Consider the following 23809-nt stretch of genomic DNA (forward strand, 5'->3'; position numbering starts at 1 on the left):
ATAAGAACCCAGGTTCGAAATTTTCCCAAGACACCTGAAGAAGGCTGGAGGGTATATCAGCTGAAACATTGTGTTAACAACAAACAAGAAGAGGAGAAATATTTGTCAAATGTAAATAATGTACATAATTCCTCATCTCTGAAATATAGAACTGTATTAACTGATAGAATATTTAATGCCAATCTTTCTTTCCAGCCACCTCACCCCCGGCAGAAGTCTCGTACCATTTGCTCATCAGTTCCAAAGAATGCATCGAAAGAAGCTACTACGTTACTTGTACGAGAATGTCTCAAGACTTATACTAGTGATTGTCACATCATTACTTATAACTATAATGCATATTCTGGCAGTTATCAACAATTACCGAAGTAAGTACTACTCCTTCTGAATGGTATCACACACACACACGCATGCACATACACATATGCATATGAATGCACATACACACATGTACAACCCATGCTCTGCAGAAGAAGTGTTAAGCACTTGTGGTGGTGCCACGTAAAAGCACCCGTGCAGGGTAGCATAAAGTACCAGCATGGCACCATGTAAAAGCATCCAGCACATTCCATGAAATGGTTGGTGCTAGAAAGGGCATCCAGCTGTAGAAACCATGCCGAATCAGGCTGGAGTCTGGTGCAGCTCACTGGCTTGCCAGCTCTGGTCAAACCAGCCTACCCAGGCCATCATGGACAATGGACGTTACATGATGATAATGATGATATATGTGTGTGTGTATATATAATAATATAAATAATATATATATTCATATATACATACGTATATGTACATACCTTCATCTATGCGTATATATATATATATATATATATATATGCATATGTGGGCACAGGACGTCATGAAAAAGTACAAAGCACGAGTACATGGAACTTGAACTTTTCTTTCAAACAACGAAACACACAAATGGTAAAACAAAACGAACATAAAGAACGACCCTTCATCAGTTGTTGGCTGTTTCTCTAGTCTCGTATTTATAATTGAATAAGATGGAATCCACAAGAAGGAGTACAGTTGAACATTTATTTGCAAATACATGTCCAACCGTACTCCTTCTTCTTGTTGACTCCAATTTTTCCAATTACCTCTTTACACTCATGACAGATGCCCAAACGCAAACCTGGAAGTACGTATAATACAACTACTACCGGATAGCACAGGGGTAAATCTGAGGGTGGATGAGCTTTATACTGTACTCTATTACATTCTTAACAGAATATACCACAACTATATATATATATATATATATACCGGAGTAAACACATAAATGTGAAACAAGGTGGAAAAAAGAGTACTCAAATACCAGTGGTAGAGTAATATGCTTTATTTAAAGCAGCAGAAAATTCAACAAAACCTGTTACTCTGAGTTTCACGTGAAACTCAGAGTAACAGGTTTTGTTGAATTTTCTGCTGCTTTAAATAAAGTATATATATATATATATATATATCTGTATGTCAAATCTAGTGAAGCACCGCCTTTAGTCGAGCAAGTCGACCCCGGGACTTATTCTTTGTAAGCCCAGTACTTATTCTATCGGTCTCTTTTGCCGAACCGCTAAGTGACGGGGACGTAAACACACCAGCATCGGTTGTCAGGCAATGCTAGGGGGACAAACACACATACACAAACACACACACATACACATATATATATATATATATATACATATATATACACACATCACATCTCACTGCTATATAACATACATCTTACTGCTACAAATGTGCATGCTCTCATACACACACACACGCACACACACTTGCTATATTATAACATTTCTTAACTGTTTTTTTTTTTTGTTTTTACTGGTTTGGACCCAAGGGAAGGGGCCACACCCACAGTCTTTTCAGGCATTTCTAGTTTAGGCTGTGGTTGGCAGGTTGGGGATTAACTGGGTGTGGTGATTAACAGGTTGGGGGATTAACAAGGTGCCATCAGCAATAGAATACCCTAATGACAGAGCCATCGGCTTCCACTTCTAGCCCCATGCATCAGTATGAGAGAACCTATCAAGACAAATATTTGGCGCTCTGATAACCCATCCATGTTTTGTATAAAGATTGCATTTTGCTATTAATGCAGCTTCTGTTGCTAATGATTAAATGTGTGTTGAGTGATAAGAGAATCACTGAGGGCAGGGTCTAAATTAATTAATGAAATCAGAAATCATGAGTGAGGGCTGATGGGAGGGAGTGTGTAGAGTGGGGGAGTGACTGTTGGAGGGTTGGTTATTGAATGATGGAAGGAGTGGCTATTGGGTGATGGATTTGGGGGTGATGGGGTTGGGGTTATTGGGTGATATGGGTGTGGCTATTGGATGATGGAAGTGTGGTTATTAGGTGATGGAGGTGTGGCTATTGGGTGATGGGGGTGTGGCTATTGGGTGATGGAGATGTGGCTATTGGGTGATGGGGATGTGGCTATTGGGTGATGGGGTTGGGGTTATTGGGTGATAGGGGTGTGGCTATTGGGTGATGGGGTTGGGGTTATTGGGTGATAGGGGTGTGGCTATTGGGTGATGGAGGTGTGGCTATTGGGTGATTGGTTTGGGACCATTGGGCTATGGGGGTATGGCTATTGAATGATGGGGATGTGGCTATTGGTCAGTGACAGGTGTGTGGTTATTGGTCAGTGGGTGGTGGGTGCGACTATTTTATCTTGATGGTTTAAAGCTTTACATATATATTTTGACACATGAAATGATGATAGATGCCATCCTCATCATCCTCATCATCATCATCATCATCCTCATCATCATCATCCTCATCATCCTCATCATCATCTTCATAACCACTATCTTTATCACTATGCTCATTGTCCTTCAACTCACCACATCATTATCACCACCACTATAATCAGCCTCGTTATCTCTCCTATCATCATTGTCATCATCGTTACCTTCACTACCACAACAACCATCACTATTATCATAACTGCAACTATGACCATCATCATCACCATCATAACCACAACCCATCATCACTTTCACCCCATCATCATCATCATCATCAACTTGGTGTATGTATTGTTATAAGTTTCATCACTGCATTGGATTTGTAGATAAAGGTATTTGCATATGAAAGCCCACCTGCTGTTTAAAGTAGCCATTTGTCAGTGCTCCAGCTTGGACGCAGCCATGTCGTAATTTGTACTTATCTGTTTGTTCATTTCCAGCAAAAAGAAACTGGAGAGTTTACCTGAACAAGTTTTTGAAATTGATGTTGACACAGACGACAAAGATGAGGTAAACACAGACCATCCGTTTGTGTGTGTGCATGTGTGTGTGTGTATGTGTGTGTGTATGTGCGTGCGTGCATGCGTGCACGTGTGTGTTTATTTAATTGATTCGTTGATTCAGTTTTAACCGCATTTATTCTCATTAATGGGCAGAAATTATTCTGTAGTCAAGGAAATATAATTTGGTGTGTATGCATGATAGTGTGTGTGTGTGCACATGTTCTATGCATGCATGATATGTGTGTGTGTGTGAATATTTGTGTGTGCATGTGTGTGCATATTTGTGTGTGTGTGTGTGTGCGTGGTGTGTGTGCACATGATGTTCTATGCATGCATGTATGTGTGTGTATGATATTGTGTATGTGTACATAATAATGTGTGTGTGTGTGTATGATGTGTGCATATGTGTGTGTGTGGTGTTTGTACGATTTCTGTGTGTGTGTGATGTGTTCAGTGTGGAATAAACTACTGCGCTTATCTGTGGTGTGATATGTGTGTGTGTGTGTGTGTGTGTGTTGTGCTGTAAAGTTGTGTGTATGTGTTTATTTGATGTAGATGGACCCTAATACCAGTTTCTGCAACCCTTATTCCAGTTGTTTGCCCCAACAGGACTTCTTCTTGCTCAGTGACATGACTTGTCAAAGTCGCTGACTATTTTGCACACACACACACACACACACACTTTTAACATAATAATATTCAAGTAAAGTCAGTTTGCTAATTCATATCATTATTATTATTATTATTATTATTGTTATTATTATTGTTATTATTATTATTATTATTAAACAGGAGTTATTGAACAGATGGGCCAGATGGGGATTGTGATACCAGTGAGAGAACAGATGGGTGGGGGGACGGGTGATAGGGGTGGCTAGATGACATCAGCCGATTATTTCCAGCTGGACAAGTCTAAATGTAGAAATTGTTTGAGAAAGATAACTATTATGGTGTCTGCTAACTTTCAGATTATTTCAGCCTGCCATTATTTAGAATGTTAGAATTGGTACAGGCAGCAGAGAGTTTTATAACATGGGTACATTGGTAATGCGGTATTGGCTGGCAGGGGCTATGAGTTTCTGCAAATTGTTATCTGGTTGGAGTTTCTTGTTTTCTGTCCTGGCAATATTTATCTCCTGATCTCGTTGGCCAATCATTATTCGATAGAAATTATAGCCAATATTGATTATTGCTACAACGTTTCAATTCCAGACATCAGATGTCGACAAACAATGAGATCGGAAACAAAAATGAGTAAACAATGTGTATGTCATATTTTGGGAGTTGTTACCCTTTCATCAGTGCCCATCTAACCCATTCTTTCCTTTGAACACATTGCTTATATAGAAGTACACTTCTTTAGGTATTGAGTACTTTCCCTGATCCTGTGCTGGTGCCACAATAAAACTAGCAATGTCCATGGGAGTGACTTGGTGGAGTAAGCAAAGGGAAAGTACAGTTATGAGGTGCCTTTTAGCCTGTCTTGCGAAGGGCTTGTCACCCTCTCTGATGCTGGTGTGCCGAGAAAATGCATCTAGAATATTCTGTTGGTGATAGGGAAGACTGGTCAGTATGACATGTACAAGTACCAATCCATGAGAGCAGCGGCTCCCAATAACAAAGGACATTGACCATGATGACCTGTCTGAACTATGTTAACATGGAAAGAAGGTGTAAAACCATGATGAGGCTGGTGTTAAATATCATCATCATCGTTTAATGTCTGGTCTCCATTCTGGTATGGCTTGGATGGTTTGACATAGAGCTGGCTAGCAGGGAGTTGTCTGCACTCCAACTGGCCATTGCGGCATGGTTTCAATGGCTGGATGCCCTCCCTAATGCCAACTACTTAACACAGTGGTTGCTCTTATATATATATATAGATATATGCACCCATTTTATTTGTGTATTTCTGATCTGAGGTGGCAATGTTGGCAGAATCGTTAGCATAGCAGACAAAATACTGGCATTTCCTCTGTCTTTACTTTCTGAGTTCAAATTCCAGCAAGGTTAAATTTGCCTTTCAACCTTTCAGGTTTGATAAAATAAGTACCAGTTGATTACTGGTGCCAAAATTGCTGGCCTTGTGCCAAAATTTGAAATCAATGTTTGCTACCTATGTTAATTAGTTAATGAGCATTAATTGTAAGTTTTACCATTATTTATTCGTTGTTCCTTCAATGATGACTTCTTTCACGTCCTTATTAATTACTCCCTAAAATTATTGATGACAAGAGCACCCATAAATATCAATGATCCCCAATCGATTTACTCATAATCTGTCTTTCTCGTTTCAGGATTCCACCCTCAACCGGAACACTGTATGTTCCATCACAAAGGAAGGTTGGCTATTCAAGGGCCCTGAAGGGCAAAAGGATAACATAATAAGTTTCACAAGGGTATGCTGATTACTATTGATCTCTTGATGTATTGATCTGTGAGTGCGTGATGTTTGTTATTATTGATCTGTTAATGTGCAGTATTGATTATTATTATTGATCTGTTAATGTGAGATGTAGTGGAGGATGAAATGAGTGATCATTTATTTATGTTGTTTTGTTGTTTTTGTTGTTAGTTGTGGAGGTATGTGAGGCTTGAAACCCCATCAGTGGGGTTAGTTTGTATGATGTGAGGAATGATTATTTTCTTCATTATTATGACTGAGATGACCACACACCAAAGCTATGACTTAGAATTACTTCTGGAATTAACTGGTTCTCTGTCGGTTACAAGAATGAGTGTTCCAGTTGATCTGACCAATGGAATGGTCAACTCATGAAGTTAACATGCATGTGGCTGAGTGCTCGACTACAACAAGACGACCAAATTTTTTTTTTTTTCCTAAGGTCTGGGGTCTCCCACTCCTAAACCCTAGACCATCACCTAATCACCCTTACCCATCTTGTTGCTTAACAACAACAGCTCTATTGCATCCCTGCCCTAAAGAAGATAATCGAGAGATATTTTCATTACAGTACATTGATCAGTTCAGACAATTCTATAGGATCTCCTTGGGTTTTTCTCTTCCATTCCTGCCATTAGTTGTTCTTTCTCCTCTCTATTTATTTCTTGTTTATCTTTGTTTCAGCAATTTAAGCGTCGGTATTTCTGCCTGAAACAACAAACAGACTTCACCTACATTTTGGAATTCTATAAAGCAGAGAAAAAGTCTGAAACGAAAGGTGCAATTTACCTGGAAACTGCATCTGATGTCATTAAGGTAAACCAACACTTTGGCTTAATTCTAATCAGTATTAAATTAATTTGTGTTAATTAGAATTGACAACATGCACACCCATTAATGTAGTTCTTCTCGCTCAGCCACCTCACTCCTGGTTGGATCTCATTGTACAAATTTATGACCAAAAGCATTCCACCTATGACCATCCTGTCTTTCTTCCCATTTGTTATGTATCTCTATTATTCTATATATATTTCTTTATTGCCCACAAGGGGCTAAACATAGAGGGGACAAACAAGGACAGAAAAAGGGATTAAGTTGATTACATCGAGCCCAGTGCAAAATTAGTACTTTATTTATCGACCCTGAAAGGATGAAAGGTAAAGTTGACCTCGGTGGAGTTTGAACTCAGAACGTAATGACAGATGAAATACCGCTAAGCATTTCGCCCGGCATGCTAACGTGTCTGCCAGCTCACTGCCTTGTATCTCTATTATTCTATATAGTCTTTGATGTCATCATCTTTTTAAGATGCAAGAGCAGTGGCTGTTGTAGTAGTGGTAGAAATGAAAGAAGGAGGAGATACAGTCTGTGATCCAGAAGATTATGCGTTCACCAAGCAAATGGTTATTACGCAATGCTGCTACTATTACAACCATCTAATCTATTCATTAAAGCCACAACAATTTGTAAGTGTGGATACTTCAAAGTATCAATCATGGAAATCAAACACAAAATGAACAACAGCTTGTTTGGGCAACACCCTATTGATTGCTTATTGATTAACCTCCTCTGACAATGAATAGAGGAGGTTTATTATTGATCAGGCTTTCTATAAATATTTAGAGTTTTATCGACCAATCTACAGTGAACCATGCTCTCACTCTGATCACTCTGTCCTCCCCTCTCATTGCCATGCTCTTTCTCCACTCCCTCTCATAACCTGGTTTTTTGTTAGTCATCTCCCTCTTCCTTCTTCTTCTTCTCTCTCTCTCTCTCTCTCTCTTCACTTCCTCATTACATACTTTTTTTTTACATAAACTGAATGAACATAACGTAGATGACTCTCTCTTCCTGCTGATAACAAGGCAACCCCTCCAGTGCTGGTGCTATGAAAAAATGCATCCATTGCAGTCTGTGAAATGATTGGTGCTAAGAAGAGCATCCGACTATAGAAACCTAATAAAAAAGGAATATATGTGGTGCTGCTATCCATCTTGGATAGTTCTTGGAGCAGTTAACTCCAAAGAAGAATTAACTCAGACACAACCTTCTGTCTAACCCATACCAGCATGGAAAGTGGACATGAAATGATGATGATTTTCTGATTTCTGTGAGCCAGTATAGCAAGACACCTGTGCTTGTCCCTCCTTCATACTTTAGCCTCTCAACACCTGTCCCCTCTCGCAAACACCCTCCCCACTTAGCCAAAAGAGCTTTTCCCCTTTTCCTTTCTTTTTTTTTAGTCTTGCAACTTTCTTGGTAACGACACTCGTGCCGGTGTCACAAAGAAAGCACTCATTACACTCAGTAAAGTGGTTGGCATTTGGAAGGGCATCCAGCCATAGAGACCATGGCGAAGATGATATTGGGGCTTGATGTAACTCTGCTGCTTGTTGTACCCTGTCAAACCATCCAACTCATACAAGCATGAAAAAGAGATGTTAGCTCTTTCATTACTGTATTTCTTTTGAGATGCTCTGTGTTTCAATTACTTTAAATATGACAAAGAATTTAGTAAAATAACTTAGTTATCATTCAGCTAGTGTTAGGAACATAAATTGTGACTAAGGTTTGGTGGAAGATTTTAATTCAAAACTTATGAAAACAAGACATTTGTACTCAGAGCCAGAAATGGTTTCAGCCGGGTTGGTAATGAAAAGGGTTAACCAATTTTGTCCCTTGTCATTCTTAATCATTTGTTAACCCTTTTGTTACCATATTTCTGTTGAGATGTTCTGAGTTTCTTTTAATTAATTTTAAATATAACAAAGAATTTAGTAAAATAACTTAGTTATCATTCATCTAGTGTCAGGAACATAAATTGTGACAAAGGTTTGGTGGAAGATTTTAATTCCAAACTTATGAAAACAAGACATTTGTATTACAGAGCCAGAAATGGTTTCAGCCGGGTTGGTAACGAAAGGGTTAAATGATGTTGATGATGATGATGATATGCTAATTCTTCCTTCTTTGATCCGTTGCAGCATACCAAGAAAGGTAAATACTGTTTTGAACTGCAAATGCAGGACCGGCGTTCCTATTTATTGGCAGCTGAAAATGAAGCAGAGTTGGTCGACTGGATGACAGCATTCAAGGCAGTCATTAACGCTAATGAAACCAGTTCCCAAGCCTCAACAGAACGTTCTGGTATTGATGGTAAATTTCTTGCTTTTGAAGTTAGTGACTAAAATCGTTTCATGCAGTAGTTTTATTCTAACTTTAACTTCTTCATTTGTTCCTTTGATTGAGTGTAGTTTAGATATGTGGCTGCTATTTCTAGCAGGCTTTACAACTGCATAAAGATTTCTTCATTGGCTCATATATAGTGTGTGATGCTTACAGTTATGTATTCAGTGGGTGGTGGTCGTGTGTGCATGTATTTGTTTAAATTGGGACTAAATCAGTGACTGGCAAGAAACTGCCAAAAGAAAGAGCAGGTGGAATAAGTGGGGGAAGGTCCAGGTTGGATTGATCAGATGTTTATGTTGAGGAATGTCTTCAAACAGCACCTCCTCAGTTAAAATGTCTTAAAAGACTTGAGGAAGGCCTTTGACTATGTTACATGCAGAGAAAACCCTCAAGAATACCTTGGGGTTGTATAGAACCCCAGATATCTCTTTAACTATTTTTCACAACCAGACATTTTCTAAATGATTTCCAGGAGGATTTGGTGTTTTGGTGAGGATGTATTCTCTTTCTCATCCACTTCTCAGTTTCTGTTGAATGGATCATATATAAAACCACATCAGACAAACCTCGGAACCCGTGAATGTGTTTCTCTCATTTGAAACATCATCATCATTGTTTAACGTCCATTTTCCTTGCTAGCATGGGTTGGACGGTTTGACCGGTGTCTGGGAAGCCAGGATACTGCACCAGGCTCCAGTCTGATCTGGCAGTGTTTCTACAGCTGGATGCTCTTCCTAATGCCAACCACTCCATGAGTGTAGTGGGTGCTTTTTATGTGCCACCGGCACAGGTGCCAGGAGAGGCTGGCAGTGACCACGATCACTTGGTGCTTTTTACATGCCACCAGCATGGAAGCCAGTCAAGGCGGCGCTGGCGGCGGCCATATACGGATGGCGCTTTTTAGGTGCCACCAGCACAGGTGCCAGGGTAGGCTGGCATCGTCCACGATTGGTTGGTGCTTTTTACATGCCACCAGCACAGAAGCCAGTCAAGGCAGTGCTGGCATTGGCCACATGCAGAAGGTGTGTTTTACGTGCCACCGGCTCCTTAATAAAGGTAGATCCTCTGTTAAGGATTTACCCTTTAGTGTTGAGATTTATGCTTATTTATTCACATTGTTTTGAATTAATCATGTCTATCTATTGTAACTTTGGCATTTCATTGGTGATTATTTAGTCTTAGAATGACATAGGGTAGGTGTGAGAGTCTGGATCTGGATGGTTTGAGCATAAAACTGGTAGAATATTTGGGCTGGGTAGGGCTGGTTTAAATACTAATGGTTTAAACTTGGTATCAAGTCTGTTTTGCACACATTGACTCAAGATGAATGTTGAGAAATATTTCACAGTTGTTGTTATTGGTATAATAACCGAAGTCTAATTAAAATATATTTACCATTTTCATTATTTTCATTCCAGAAGAATGTCCAACACCTACAAAGTCAGACAATCACAGATTAGGTCTTGAAAACAGTATGCACCCTGAGCTTGTTAAGGTAAGAACTGGTCTTCAAATTTGTGTCTATTTTCTAGTTGAGTGTACACGATATATTATTAACAATTTTTCACTGAAGACTGGGTCTTTTGTTTAGGCCACAATGCTGATAGTAATCTATGTCGATAAGACCCTAATAAAATCCCTTTAGCTGGATTTTATTAGGGTCTTTAGTGCAAAAACAAAGTTTTGTCATTTTCTTGGTGTTATAATATGAACGATACATTGCAAGGGAGAGTGAGTGATGTGAGCCACCTCAGCAAACCAGGACATTATGTCACTTAATCAGCTGAGAAGAGGCTGCTCTGAAAGGATATTAACCAGAATATGAACTTGGGGGTGGGGGGGAGGGGGAAATGTTCCAGAAGTTGTCAACTCGGTTAGCAACAGGGGGTTGTTTCTTTGAATAAAAGGGAGATAGTATGATATGATGCTTGAGTAGAAAATGTAACAATTTATGGTATTGACACAAGCCGGGGAGGAGAAAAATGTAGCAAACTGTACAAACCTTACCAGATCGGATTGCAGCCTGATGCAGCCTCTTGGCTTGCAGACATTAAACAATGATGATATCATCATCAACATCATTTTACACTCACTTCCCATATTGGCATGGCTACAAATGCTGCAATAAAATTTATGAGTGTTCATCTTTTGTTGTTCTTGAATAGGGGTTTCCTGTATTGGTAATTATACCTGTCCTAAACAAAATGGCATTACTTTTTGACTCAACCTTGTGTATGTGTATATATATATATATATATATATATATGTGTGTGTTTATATAACAGGAACAGAAAACAACTCATAGTTGTGTGGTGGGAGCTTCAGTTTTGAGTAAATAAATGACATCTTCTACATTTATTGAGTACTTAATGTTCATATTACTGCAACACACACACCACATATATATATATATATATATATTGCTTACGAACTACATGGTTCCGGGTTCAGTCCCACTGCGGGGCACCTTGGGCAAGTGTCTTCTACTATAGCCTCGGGCCGACCAAAGCCTTGTGAGTGGATTTGGTAGACGGAAACTGAAAGAAGCCTGTCGTATATATGCATATGTATATATATATGTGTGTGTGTGTATATGTTTGTGTGTCTGTGATTGTTCCCCCCCCCCGCCCAACATCGCTTGACAACCGATGCTGGTGTGTTTACGTCCCCGTAACTTAGTGGTTCGGCAAAAAGAGGCCGATAGAATAAGTACTAGGCTTACAAAGAATAAGTCCTGGGGTCGATGTGCTCGACTAAAGGCGGTGCTCCAGCATGGCCGCAGTCAAATGACTGAAACGAGTAAAAGAGCATATGTGGGTATGTATAGGTATTTATGTATGGATAAATGGTATAGCATTGTATGTATATATATACGACGTTGTTATTTACTCTGATTGGGTTTTCTCTCTTGTGTTGCAGTATTCCAGAGAAACTGATACATCACTGGCAAAAGCCCGGCAGGAAGAAAGACACAACCTGTTTGCTTTATATCCAGACATGACAGTAAGTCTCTTTCCTCCTCCTCCATCTCCTCATTCCCTTGTCTTCTTCGTTTGTTATCCTCCTTTCATCCTACCCTCCTTTTTCCCTTCTCTCTTTGTGTGTCTGTCTGTCTCTCTCGTTAAAATTGATTGAAGTGAGACACACCCTCTGAAATTCTTAATAGTCATTATTATTAATAATGATAATAACAGTAACAACAAGAGCACTCAGAAAGCACCAACTGCCACCAAGACAACACCAACGTCCTCTCAACGATTAGCCAGAGATGGTTTTTAAAATGAGAATATCTGAAATAGACTCAACTGCTCTCACAAATGAGTGTACACAAAAATGAACCCAACTGCTCTCAAAAATTAAGTAGAAAAACAGGTAAAATAATCCAGAATTCTTGTCTGGTACCCAGTCGATCCCAAAATCTAATCAGTTTGTGCCAGTCACGAGGCCAAACATTCCTGAAAGTTTCATCCAAATCCATCCAGCGGTTCTTGAGATATCTTGTCCACAGACAAACAAATAAACAAACAAACAAACACAACTGAAAACAATACCTCTGCCTTTGCTAAGGTGGAGCTAATAATGACTTTGTCTACTGTAGGCACAAGACCTGAAATTTGTGGAGAGGGACTAAATCGCTTACATCATGGTTCTTATTTCATCAACCCCAAAAGGATGAACGGCAAAGTCGACCTCAGCAGGATTTGAAATAATAATAATAATAATAATAATAATAATAAACTGTTCAAACTGACAGAAAGATAGGCCAGACATCATATTGAAAGACTTCAGACAAAAAAACATGCCTACTCATTGATATGACTGTCCCAATCGATATAAACGTATCTGTCAAGACCTACCAGAAACTGAGCAAATATAAAAACAAACATAATTGTTTTTTTTTTTTTTTAGACATTCACTATGAACCTTATCCTGTCAGAATTACTAGTCTTATACCTGAATTAAAAACAATTATTATTATTATTATTGTTATTATTACAAAATTATAAAGTAAATATGAATATAAGAGTGTAATGACTTGACCATGACGTGGATTTCGCTTCAACACATGATCCCAGATCAATCCAACATGACTTCAGGTCAGTTCAGTGTGATCCCAGATCAACCAACGTGTTCCCAGATTAACTCAGCATGACCCCAGACCAACCCAAACCTGGTCCTAAATCTTGTAGAAGCTATTCACCTCTCTGTTTGGAAGATGACTGTCTCTATCTTTCTGTTTTCTAACAATTTGTACTTTTCTCGTACTTTTCTTGAGGTCATCTTGTAAAGTGAAGGTTTAAATATTTTTAGCAAGACATTCCAGCTGGCATAGTTACAAGTCTGACATAAAGAAAAAAATTCTCTCCCCCTCTCCCCCCCCATGCCCCCCCCCCCAAATAACCTCCAATTATCTAGCCACCACTCCACTTCTGTAATTGATAACAATCGAACCAGCTGCCAAATACATCAAATTATATTTTGGTCTCAGGCGTTATTACCTGTCTTTCAGATTCTTTACTGACATCATTTTCTGTCTCTTTCCTCCATCCCTCCCTCCTTCCCCCCCTCTCTTTCAGTCTGACTTTACATTCAGTTCTCCATTTATTGTATTTATTGATTAATAATTCATTGTAATCTCACATATATTTTAAATTATAAACTTCCATTTTGTTAAGAGTACTTTAGCTCTGTTCGTTGCTCCGTCTGTCTATCTAAAAGCTAACGCTTCTTTCCTCCAAGCTTAGATTCGAGACCGAATCTAAGGACTCTCGCTCGTCCGAACCACCTCGACCAACAGGCGCATAAAAAGATTTTCTTTGTCCTGTCAAAAAAAAATGATATATCATCTCCCTTTGACCTACGACCTCAGCCATGTCAGGCGAAGTTCAAATGGACAGGAGCTGACCTATTTAGACATAATCTCTGCTGCAGTATGTCTGTCCTTCTAGCTGCCACGGCTGTTATAAATACCGCAGTCAGCAGAGGGATAGACAGAAAGGCCCTCTACACAGATAGAAAGGTTTGCAATTGACAGACAGGCAGGGAGCGAGAGAAAGGTTCAGACGAAGGGACAGGGCAGACTACTTTCTCAGATGAATGATGCACACACAGACACAAACATATTCAGTTCTAACACATCACATCGATAGATGTAGGGAGAGTTTGCGAAAAAAGCAAAAGACGAAGACAGGTGGTGTAGAAAACAAACAGATGTATTAGTATAACGCTCAGGAATAGAAAAAGTCATTTATGTTTCGAGCCTACGCTCTTCTACAGAAAGAGACACAGAAAAAAAACAAGGAGAGAAAAAAATGTGTATAGTGGCTAACAATCTATCATGGTGACTATATATATATATATATATATATATATTATATATATATATATAAATTCCCGAGGGTGACTGTTCAGGAAGGATCAGAGAGAATGTGTTTAGTGTTGAGTCTGGGGGTAACATGTGGAGTGACATGTAGCAGGGTTGATAAGGAGACGTGCTGAGGAGCTAGGGGGTGGGGAAGAGGTATGTTGTTAGGCAATCAACCGGAGCACAAATTTAGTGGGTTTTAGTTTAGATAGAGAATTGAAGATTTGATGTGACTAAGGGCAAATAACTGTGAAACAGTCTCAGCAGAGAATTGAAACAGTATCTGTCTGTCTGCCTTTCTCTCTGTCTTAATTTGCTGGAATCAGTTTATCATTGGTTCTTTTGACTCCTTCCTTAATGTAGGATTTAAAAAAAAAATGGAATTTTTATTTTCAAACATTTAAAATTTTTTTTTTGTTTTGATAATAATGAAGCTTTGAAGTTTTAAAGTCAAGTATTGACTGCTTCCATCTTGGCTTCATAATATTGCATTTCAGCAAAGCAACTTCTTTGTTTTAACATACAAACACACTAATGCACTCTCATGCACACAGACATCCACCCTGACACACACAGATGCTCTCTCTTATACACACACACACACACCTCACTTATTTTCACTTCCAAGTTAATAAATATTAAGTCTTCATTATAAATTAACTCTATTATTGTTACTATTGTTATTATTATTATTATTATCATTATTATTATTATTCTCATTATTATCATTATTATCACTATTATTAGCGTTATTATCATTATTATCATTCTTCTTCTCCTTCTTCTTCTTCTTATCATTATTATTATTATTATTATTATTATTATCATTATTACTGTTATTGTTATTATTATTATTATTGGTTGCAGTAAACCAAAATTGGTTTTCTCCACCCAATCTGGTTAAACTTTATCAAATCAATAATCCCATGCTAACACTTGATAATATAGTTTTAACTCCGAAATCTTTAATTCAATCTAAGTTTCGTTTTCTCTGTCGACAAACCAAAAATAATGCCTCCCCCCCCCCTTTTTCACCTAACTCCTTCTCTTAACAATATTTCAGAATATTTCTCTTTGAAATATCTACTTTTTAATACACGTTCTTTATTGCCAAGATAATTCCTACTTCTCAAAAACTGGAAAACACTTTTGTCATCTTTTTTTTGTTGTTGTTGTTGTTGGTTGTTTTTCCATCTCTTTCTTCCTTCTCCATCTGTTTAATTCACATTACCAACTTCGTTTGTTATTTCTCTTCTTAATTATTTCTCTCAATATTTTATTTTTTTTTAGGCTTTTTTTTTGTTTTGTATTATTTACTTTGTTCCTTCTTGATTTGCGCAGCAAAACAGCTGATCTTTAATTATATCACATGAGCAGTTTCAAAATTACAAGTTCTGTCCACAAACACACACACACACGTGCACGTTATATCTCTTTTCTCTCCCTTTCTCCTTCTCTCCCTTCTCACCCCCCCCCCCCCCAGCTTCTCTTATATTTCTCCATTCCAGTGAGAATCTATTTTATTGATTTTTAAAACTGAAAATAATAATTTTCTGTATGGTTCTTCGCTGAAAGTCTGGGAAATATTTGCCAGTTAAATATATATCTTTGTGATGATAGCTAATATAGTTTCTTTTCCTCACATTGGAGAGCAGCAGGGCTATTTGGTGGGGTGGCAATGAGGGTAGTGGTGGGTATTTGTTGTGGTGCCGGGGGGAGGGGCAGCAACACTGGGTATTCACTGAGGTATTGGTTTTGATGGTGGTGGTGGTGGTATGCTTCACTAGATGTGGTAGTAGTTCCCAAATTATGGGGTTTGTAATGTAATTCCGAGTGTCTCAAAGACAAAATCTTTTAGTTTTGAAGCATTTAATATGTAAAATGTTCACGACTGTGTTACACAGTTAAGCCATAAGAGGCATGAACACCACAACACAACATGTACAGTAAGCGAAATCTGAGGAATAGTTCATCCTCATCACCATCATTTAGCGTCTGTCATCCATGCTGGCATGGGCTGGATGGTTTGACAAGGGGCTGGCAAGCCAGAGGACTGCACCAGGCCCCATTGTCTGTTTCGGCCTGGTTTCCACAGCTGGATGCCCTTCCTAACACCAACCCCATTTTACAGAGTGTACTGGGTGCTTTAACATGGTACCAACAGGGTCACCAAGTAACTTGCGGGATGAAGACTTCTCTTCCCCCTTCCTCTCATCTGCTTCCTCCTCTCCTTCCTCCCCCTCCCCCATCATATTATCTCCATTCCTTCTTCGATCCCTGCATCAACCCCTATACCAAGTCCTTCCTCCCCACCATGTCACTCCTCCCACATTCACTCCCTGCACACATTTTCCTTCCCCTTCTCCTATTCAAAAGGTAACATGAATAACATCAATCTCACTGGAAGGGGGGGTGTATGTCCCTGTGCCACTGCCAGTATTTCTCCTAGGGTGGCTGCCAAAATCTGGAGTGTCTTCAATCATAGCTCTGACCTGGGTTAAACAATTACGCCCCCACAAAAACTCAATTTGTGTTTAAAAGAGAACGACAAAATTGAAACATTGGAAATAAATATGCAAGGAGCCATTGTATATCTCTAATTTAGAAGATGAAGATGCAATAAAAATATTTGAAGCAGATAGTGTGTGTGTGTGTGTATGAGAGAGAGAAAGGCAGTGGAGGGGTGTAGAGATCCAGTAATTTAATCTTTTAAAACAATGGTATAATAGATTTGGTATTTGTGTGTAGAATTTTGTCAAATCAGTGAAAGCCACACGCACGAACAGTGTGCTGTCTTTCAAGAGTAAGAACATTAACCGAGTTCAGAAGCGAACGGTTGGATGTGGTTTTTTTTTGGTTTTTTGCTTTTTTTTTGAAAACCATTTTTTGATTATTAACATTTCGTAAAAGTTCAACTTTGTCTGCCACTAAACACCAATTCAGTTTTCAAAAGAACCTCCAGAGCTAGAATTGTCGACTTTGCAAAGGTCAGCTTGGTGACACTGATGAGATGCAGATGGCTGGGAAATAGTTTTTTTTAACACTTATTCTTGCGAGTCCACAACACTCAAGACAGTGTGGTTGGTTCTGAATGTCGGTGTTGTAGGAGGCAAGGCAGCCATGTCTCAAACCGTTTCATCATCCATGGTTTCTGTTGAAGGATGGAATATATTCTTGATGTAATTAACGATGAATAGCAATGGAAGGGCAAACCATAGGATAAACATTGCAGTAACCAAAATAAGCAGGTACCCCATTCAGTTGTGGGGGTTTGTGAGTACTTTGTGCCATGAAAAAGGCACCTAGTAAATAAAGTGCCTCTGTAAAGTGGTTGGCTTTAGGAAGGGCATCCAGTCATAGAAACTATGCCGAAGTTGACACTGAAGGTTGGCACAGCATAGAAAAGGGGACATTAAATGATGATGATGGTTGTCCACCTCCGCCAAAGGGACACAACATAAGGTCAAAAATAAGGTCAAACTCTGCTACCTCTGTCACCAAGCTACCTATTGCCATAGCTACCAACACCAACACCATTACTACTACTACTACTACTACTACTGCTTCTAGCAGTGCCTTATCACTGTTCCTGCTGTAAAGATTGCTAGAAAGGGAGAGGCTGGAGGGAGTTGGGGAGAGAGAGAGAGAGAGAGAGAGAAAGAGAGAGAAGAGGGAAGGAGATACCGTTGTAGTTAGTACCCTGTCTCAATACTATGGTCATAGTACCACTGTTCTATAGCACATTATCGCTCTGCCGCACCCAACTTCCCTTGGCTAATGTCTTGTTTTCTTTCCAGAGATTCGGTTACGGTAAAGAAGAAGAAGAAGTCTACACCAGCAAGGATGTCATTGATGTCTTCCCCAAAGCTCTTGGACAACGATTCCTTTTAAGACTCCAAGAGTTTCAGCTGAAATTGCAAGCTAATGTTTCAGACGATGACTGCATAGAGAATCATCAGAATGTAAGGCTCTCTTTCTCTTCGTTGTTTCTCTATCATCATCATCATCATCATCATCACTGTCATAGTTGTCATCATCATCATCAGCATCATTCTCATCATCATCACCATCAGTATCATCTTCATCTCTGTTGGTGTCGTCTTCATCATCATCATCGCCTTCATCACCATCATCTTCAGTATCATCATCATCATCAGCATTGTCTTCATCACTGTTGGCATCGTCCTCATCATCATCATCACCATCACCATCATTTTCATCTCTATTGGTATTGTCTTCACAATCATCACCTTCATCATCTTCACCATCATCTTCATTATCAGCACACTCATCACTATTGTCTTCATCATCATCCTCAGCATCGTCTTCATCACCATCCTGGCAGAGGATGATGCAGTTGTTTGAGTGACCAGCTCAATGCCTTGTGGTATTTCGTCTCCTGTCCCTTCATGTTCCTGGTCCAAATTTCATCTTTGCTTTCCCTCATACTGTTGATTGGGTGGAGGGTCATTAGCAGACAGGCCAATGTAGTCACATCCCCTCTGTCTCCCGGGGCCATGGATGGGAAGGACAAGAGGGTGTCAGTATCTACTCGTGACAATGTATGGACCCATACCAATTAGCCAAAGCATGGTTCATACTACCAAGTCATCATCATCATCATTTAACGTCCGTTGTCCATACTGGCATGGGTTGGACAGTTTGACCAGGGCTGATAAGCTGGAAGGATGCACCAGCATCCAGTCTGATTTGGCATGGTTTTTACAGCTGAATGCTCTTCCTAATGCCAACCACTCCAAGAGTGTAATGGGTGCTTTTACATGCCACTGGCACAGGTGCTATTTGTGTGACACCAGTATCCACCACAACTGTGATTTTGCTCATAGTCGCTTGTAAAGGCTGGGTAGGCTTACATATATAAGTATGTATATAATTATACACAGCATTCATTACACCCCCTCCCCTTATTTTATATCTATATATCTATAATTAAAATGACGAGGGACTAAGAAATAATGTAACGAACTTGATGACATAATTTCTTACTTCTTTTGTTGTTTATTTAATCTCTTATCGCTGCTCTGTCCTTGACTAATTCTTTCTGAAGAATATGTACTGAGTTCTAACATCAGGTTATTATCATCACTACACCTAAGCAATACATACATATATATATATATATATATATATATATATATACATATATATATATATACATATATATATGTGTAAAAAATCAAAATAAACAACAGTTTGCATTCACCAAAAAGCTACATGTGACTAGGGTGTTAGGAAACACCTACATTGCTAGAAATAAGAGCTAAATCACTCTAATGCTGTGTGTGTGTATGCATATATATATATATATATATATATAATATATATATATATATATATATAATATTAGGGAATATTATTCCAAACTTACAGGGAAAAATTCAATTTAGTAATACTTATTCAAATTTCACAAAATATAATATATATAATATATGTATAGGAATTAGAGAAGAACCAACCTTTTATCAATTCAACAATCAAATAACAATGATGTAATTAAAATTATATACCATATAGAAAAAATTAGATATACAATTAATAAGTTTTTAAATATATTCCTTTCTAGATGTCATAGGAATATCCTTCAAAGATGAATTCCATATACATACATACATACATACATACATACATACATACACACACACACACACACACACACACACACACACACACACACACACACACACACACACACATATATATAAAATAATTATTATTATTTGAGGGAATATTATTCCTAACTTACAGAGACAAATTCAATTTAGAAATACTAAATCAAATTTCACAAAATATAATATATATATATATATATAAATTAGAAAAAAAAATACCTTTTATCAATTCAAAATGAACAATTAAATTACACCATCTAGAAAATTACATGATAGAAGTATTAAAATAACAATAATATACCAATGATTAAGTAAATTGCAAAATAATAATAAAAACGTATATATATTCATTTTGAATTGATAAAAGGTGATTTTTTTCTAATTTTTATATAGTATGTATATAGGTATGTTGATGCAAACATGATAAATAGAACTCAAAATATGAGTATATGTATATTTTTATTAATATTAAGCAGAAACTTCTGCTAAATATTAATATATTTGTGTGTGTGTGTGTGTGCTTGCTTTTGGTATATGTGTGTATATATATGTATTCAGTATCCTAAAGCCCATCATTATTGTTAATAAGATTTACTAACTTCACTTGAGAAGGTGAGAATTACCTTTCATAACGACCCTTCCATACAGTGTATTCTCACAAAAGCCCTGAAAACTGCTAATATTTCCCTAGTTTATCTTAGTACCACCACCACAACTACAACAGTAACAACAACAACACCACTACCGTGTTTATGTGTGCCATGCCCTGTAGGTGTTAGACAACATTCGGATTAACTTGTATAAACAGCTTTAACTGATCTGCTGCCTGTTACACGTATATATATATGTATATATATATATACACACACACACACACGTGTGTGTATATGCTTATATATATATATGCTAACCCATACACATATTTTGTTTTGTGGGAACTGTGATGCCCTTGGAGGCAGAGTTAATTCTGTATCAGTGAAGTCTGCTGACATAACATAGGTGCCAGGGAGAGAGAGAGAGAGGGAAAGAGAAGAGTAGACTCGTTAGGGATGTCTTTTGTTAATTGTAATTTCGTACTGATAAGATGGTAGCAATACAGCTTCCACGATGTTTACATCATTTCTGAAACTATGAAAACAGCCAGGAGCAAGATGTCTGCACCAGTTGCGGTATTTAACGAATCTTCTAATTGTGTCCATTTAGGGTTTATTCTCACAGTCTGTCAGATTTAACCCAGTTTTATCTCAAATTCTCTTACCACATAATGTCATTTTACTTGGCTTTATAATTGCTGAGCTTTAAAACAGCTTATAATTCAACATGTTATTTCTCGTGTTGATCCCTTTTTTTTTATTTGCCTATTGAACCCTTTATTTCTCATGTTACCCCTTTTTACTTACTAATCCTCTGTGTCTCTCATTTTAACCCCTCTTCCTGTGTTAGCCCTTCCTTACTGCTTGTCTTTAACCCTTCTTTTTTTTTTGTATTTGTCTGGAGGCAAAGGGTCAACTATTTTCCCCCCACTGACTAGAAAGGGTCAAAAGTCAGTCCTCACTGACTTCATTTTCACAGACTATAATTCAAGTCAAGAAATCTCAGTGTAGGACGCCCCCCCCTTCTTCATTTTCTAAGTCATTTACTCTTATTGATGAGTTACCACTTCATCATCCTCATCATCATCATACATCCATTTTTGTTGCTAGTATGGGTCAGATGGTTTGTCGCAGTCTGACCATGTTCTTATTTGGAATTGTTACCTCCTGGGCAAGTCGGGGGACCAAGTCTCATTTGTATGTTTCGGTTTTGGAAAGTTTCTCTTATCTACTCTCCAAGACTGGTTACCATTATGTTAGATAATGGCACTAACTTACCACTCACTCACACACACACTGGTATTTTTATATGCTGGTGGCACATAAAAAGCACCATTCAAGCGTGGCCAATGCCAGTACCGCTTCATTGGCCCTCATGCTGGTGGCACATAAAAAGCACCTACTACACTCTCTTGAGTGGTTGGCATTAGGATGGGCATCCAGCTGCAGAAACCTTGCCAGATCATATTGGGGCCTGGTGCAACCTTCTGGCATGCCAGCCCTCAGTCAAACCGTCCAACCCATGCCAGCATGGAAAGCAGAATTCCTGGTAAAGTGGTAAGGAACAACACAAGAAGACAAAGAAGCCGATTCTGTCCATTAGTTTTGCCTGCAAGGGTCACTCTTGGACTGTATATGCAGCTACCATTTGTTTGCTCAGGAACCCAGGTGGAGGGTAAAGTTAGACATTGGAACCCATGTCAAAGAGGGTTAAGTTACCACACACTCTGTTATTTAACAGTCACACTGACAACTTACCACACACACACACACACATACACACATACATTATGCTATTTAACCATTTTGTTACCATATTTTTTAATGAAGGTACTGCTTTTGTTTCAACTAACTTAGAAAATAATGAAGAATTTATTATGATAATTTTGTCATTATTAAGCTGGAGTTTAGAATATAAATTAACATGGAATCTTGAAGGAAAGCTTTCACTTAAAATCACTTTAAAACAAAAATTTTATCATAGAAACAGGAATGGTCCCAGGTGAGTTGGTATCAAAATGGTTAATAGACTCCATGAGTTGCCACACACTCAGTTTTATAATAAATTTAATAAGTCACCATAAACTCTGTTATACAGTTTCTTATTTCTTTATTGCCCAAACAAGGATAGACAAAGGGATTAAATCGATTACATTGACCCCAGTGCATAACTGGTACTAAATTTATCGACTCCGAAAGGATGAAAGGCAAAGTCGACCTCAGCGGAATCTTAACTCAGAACGTAGCGGCAAACGAAATACCTATTTCTTTACTACCCATAAGGGGCTAAACACAGAGAGGACAAACAAGAACAAACGGATTAAGTCGATTATATCGACCCCAGTGCGTAACTGGTACTTATTTAATCGATCCTGAAAGGATGAAAGGCAAAGTCGACCTTGGCAGAATTTGAACTCTGAACGTAGCGGTAGACAAAATACCGCTAAGCATTTCATCCGGCGTGCTAATGTTTCTGCCTGGTCGCCGCCTTAACAGTTTCTTCGAGAAGTTACCACCTCCCTCAATTCTATCATCTCACAACTAACATACTTGAATATTGAAACTGGTTGAAACAATTCAAAAATAACAACAAAAATATTGGTAAAAATAATTTCAGAATTGGTTTTCTTTCTGTTTGATGTTTTATTTTTATTTTCTGTCTGTCTGTCTTCCAGCCAGAACCTTTTTTCATATCTTTTGCTCTCTACGATGCCAAAGCGGGGAAAAAAATCACAGAAGACTTTTATGTTGACCCCAACAGTCTCCATATCCGCTCAATGATTCCATCAGAGTTGTTACACGCTTCCGACAGACTACACACAGTGGACGGTGTCAAGAACACAGCGCCAGAGTTATATAAATTTGATGAAAAATGGTTCTATTCAAAGGAAAGACGAGTAAGTATACAACAAAACACTCTATAAATTCTAATTGATAGTTAGGGCTCTGTAACATGTATAATTTGAATTATTCTATGTAATTACACATTTAATGATTGAGAAGCATGTATTATACAAAACTTCATGGTTTTAAACTCCTGTGTTCTGAGTTCAAACTACATATATGTACATATATGTATATGTATGTATATATATATGTATATATATTCTAACAAAAACTGTCTGACGAACGGCAACGAGAAACTCAGAGTAACAGATTTTGTTGAATTTTCTGCTGCTTTAAATAAAGTATATGTATATATATACATATACATATATATATATATACATATACATATATGTATATATATATATACATATACATATATGTATATACATATACATATATGTATATATATATACATATATGTATATATATATACATATATGTATATTTACGAACATATATGTATATTTACATATACATATATATATA

The 23809-nt window shown here is 38.0% G+C and overlaps 1 protein-coding gene across 11 annotated transcripts in view; it reads left to right on the plus strand.

The window, feature by feature from the left end:
- Window positions 1–23809, plus strand: part of LOC115222348 (dedicator of cytokinesis protein 9) — a 264847-nt gene that overhangs the window by 157830 nt on the left and 83208 nt on the right. For 10 of the 11 annotated variants that reach the window (XM_036511318.1, XM_029792537.2, XM_036511319.1 and 7 more), the window contains 9 exons: window positions 196–368; window positions 3191–3260; window positions 5551–5652; window positions 6342–6473; window positions 8642–8813; window positions 10265–10341; window positions 11766–11849; window positions 18009–18173; window positions 23110–23331. In XM_036511318.1, the coding sequence (XP_036367211.1) occupies window positions 196–368; window positions 3191–3260; window positions 5551–5652; window positions 6342–6473; window positions 8642–8813; window positions 10265–10341; window positions 11766–11849; window positions 18009–18173; window positions 23110–23331 (1197 nt within the window). The remainder of the gene's footprint in view (window positions 1–195; window positions 369–3190; window positions 3261–5550; window positions 5653–6341; window positions 6474–8641; window positions 8814–10264; window positions 10342–11765; window positions 11850–18008; window positions 18174–23109; window positions 23332–23809) is intronic. The other variant, XM_036511314.1, reaches the window with a different exon arrangement.

This window comes from Octopus sinensis, linkage group LG19 (genome assembly GCF_006345805.1).
Source record: "Octopus sinensis linkage group LG19, ASM634580v1, whole genome shotgun sequence".
In the NCBI taxonomy this organism is placed as follows: Eukaryota; Metazoa; Mollusca; class Cephalopoda; order Octopoda; family Octopodidae; genus Octopus; species Octopus sinensis.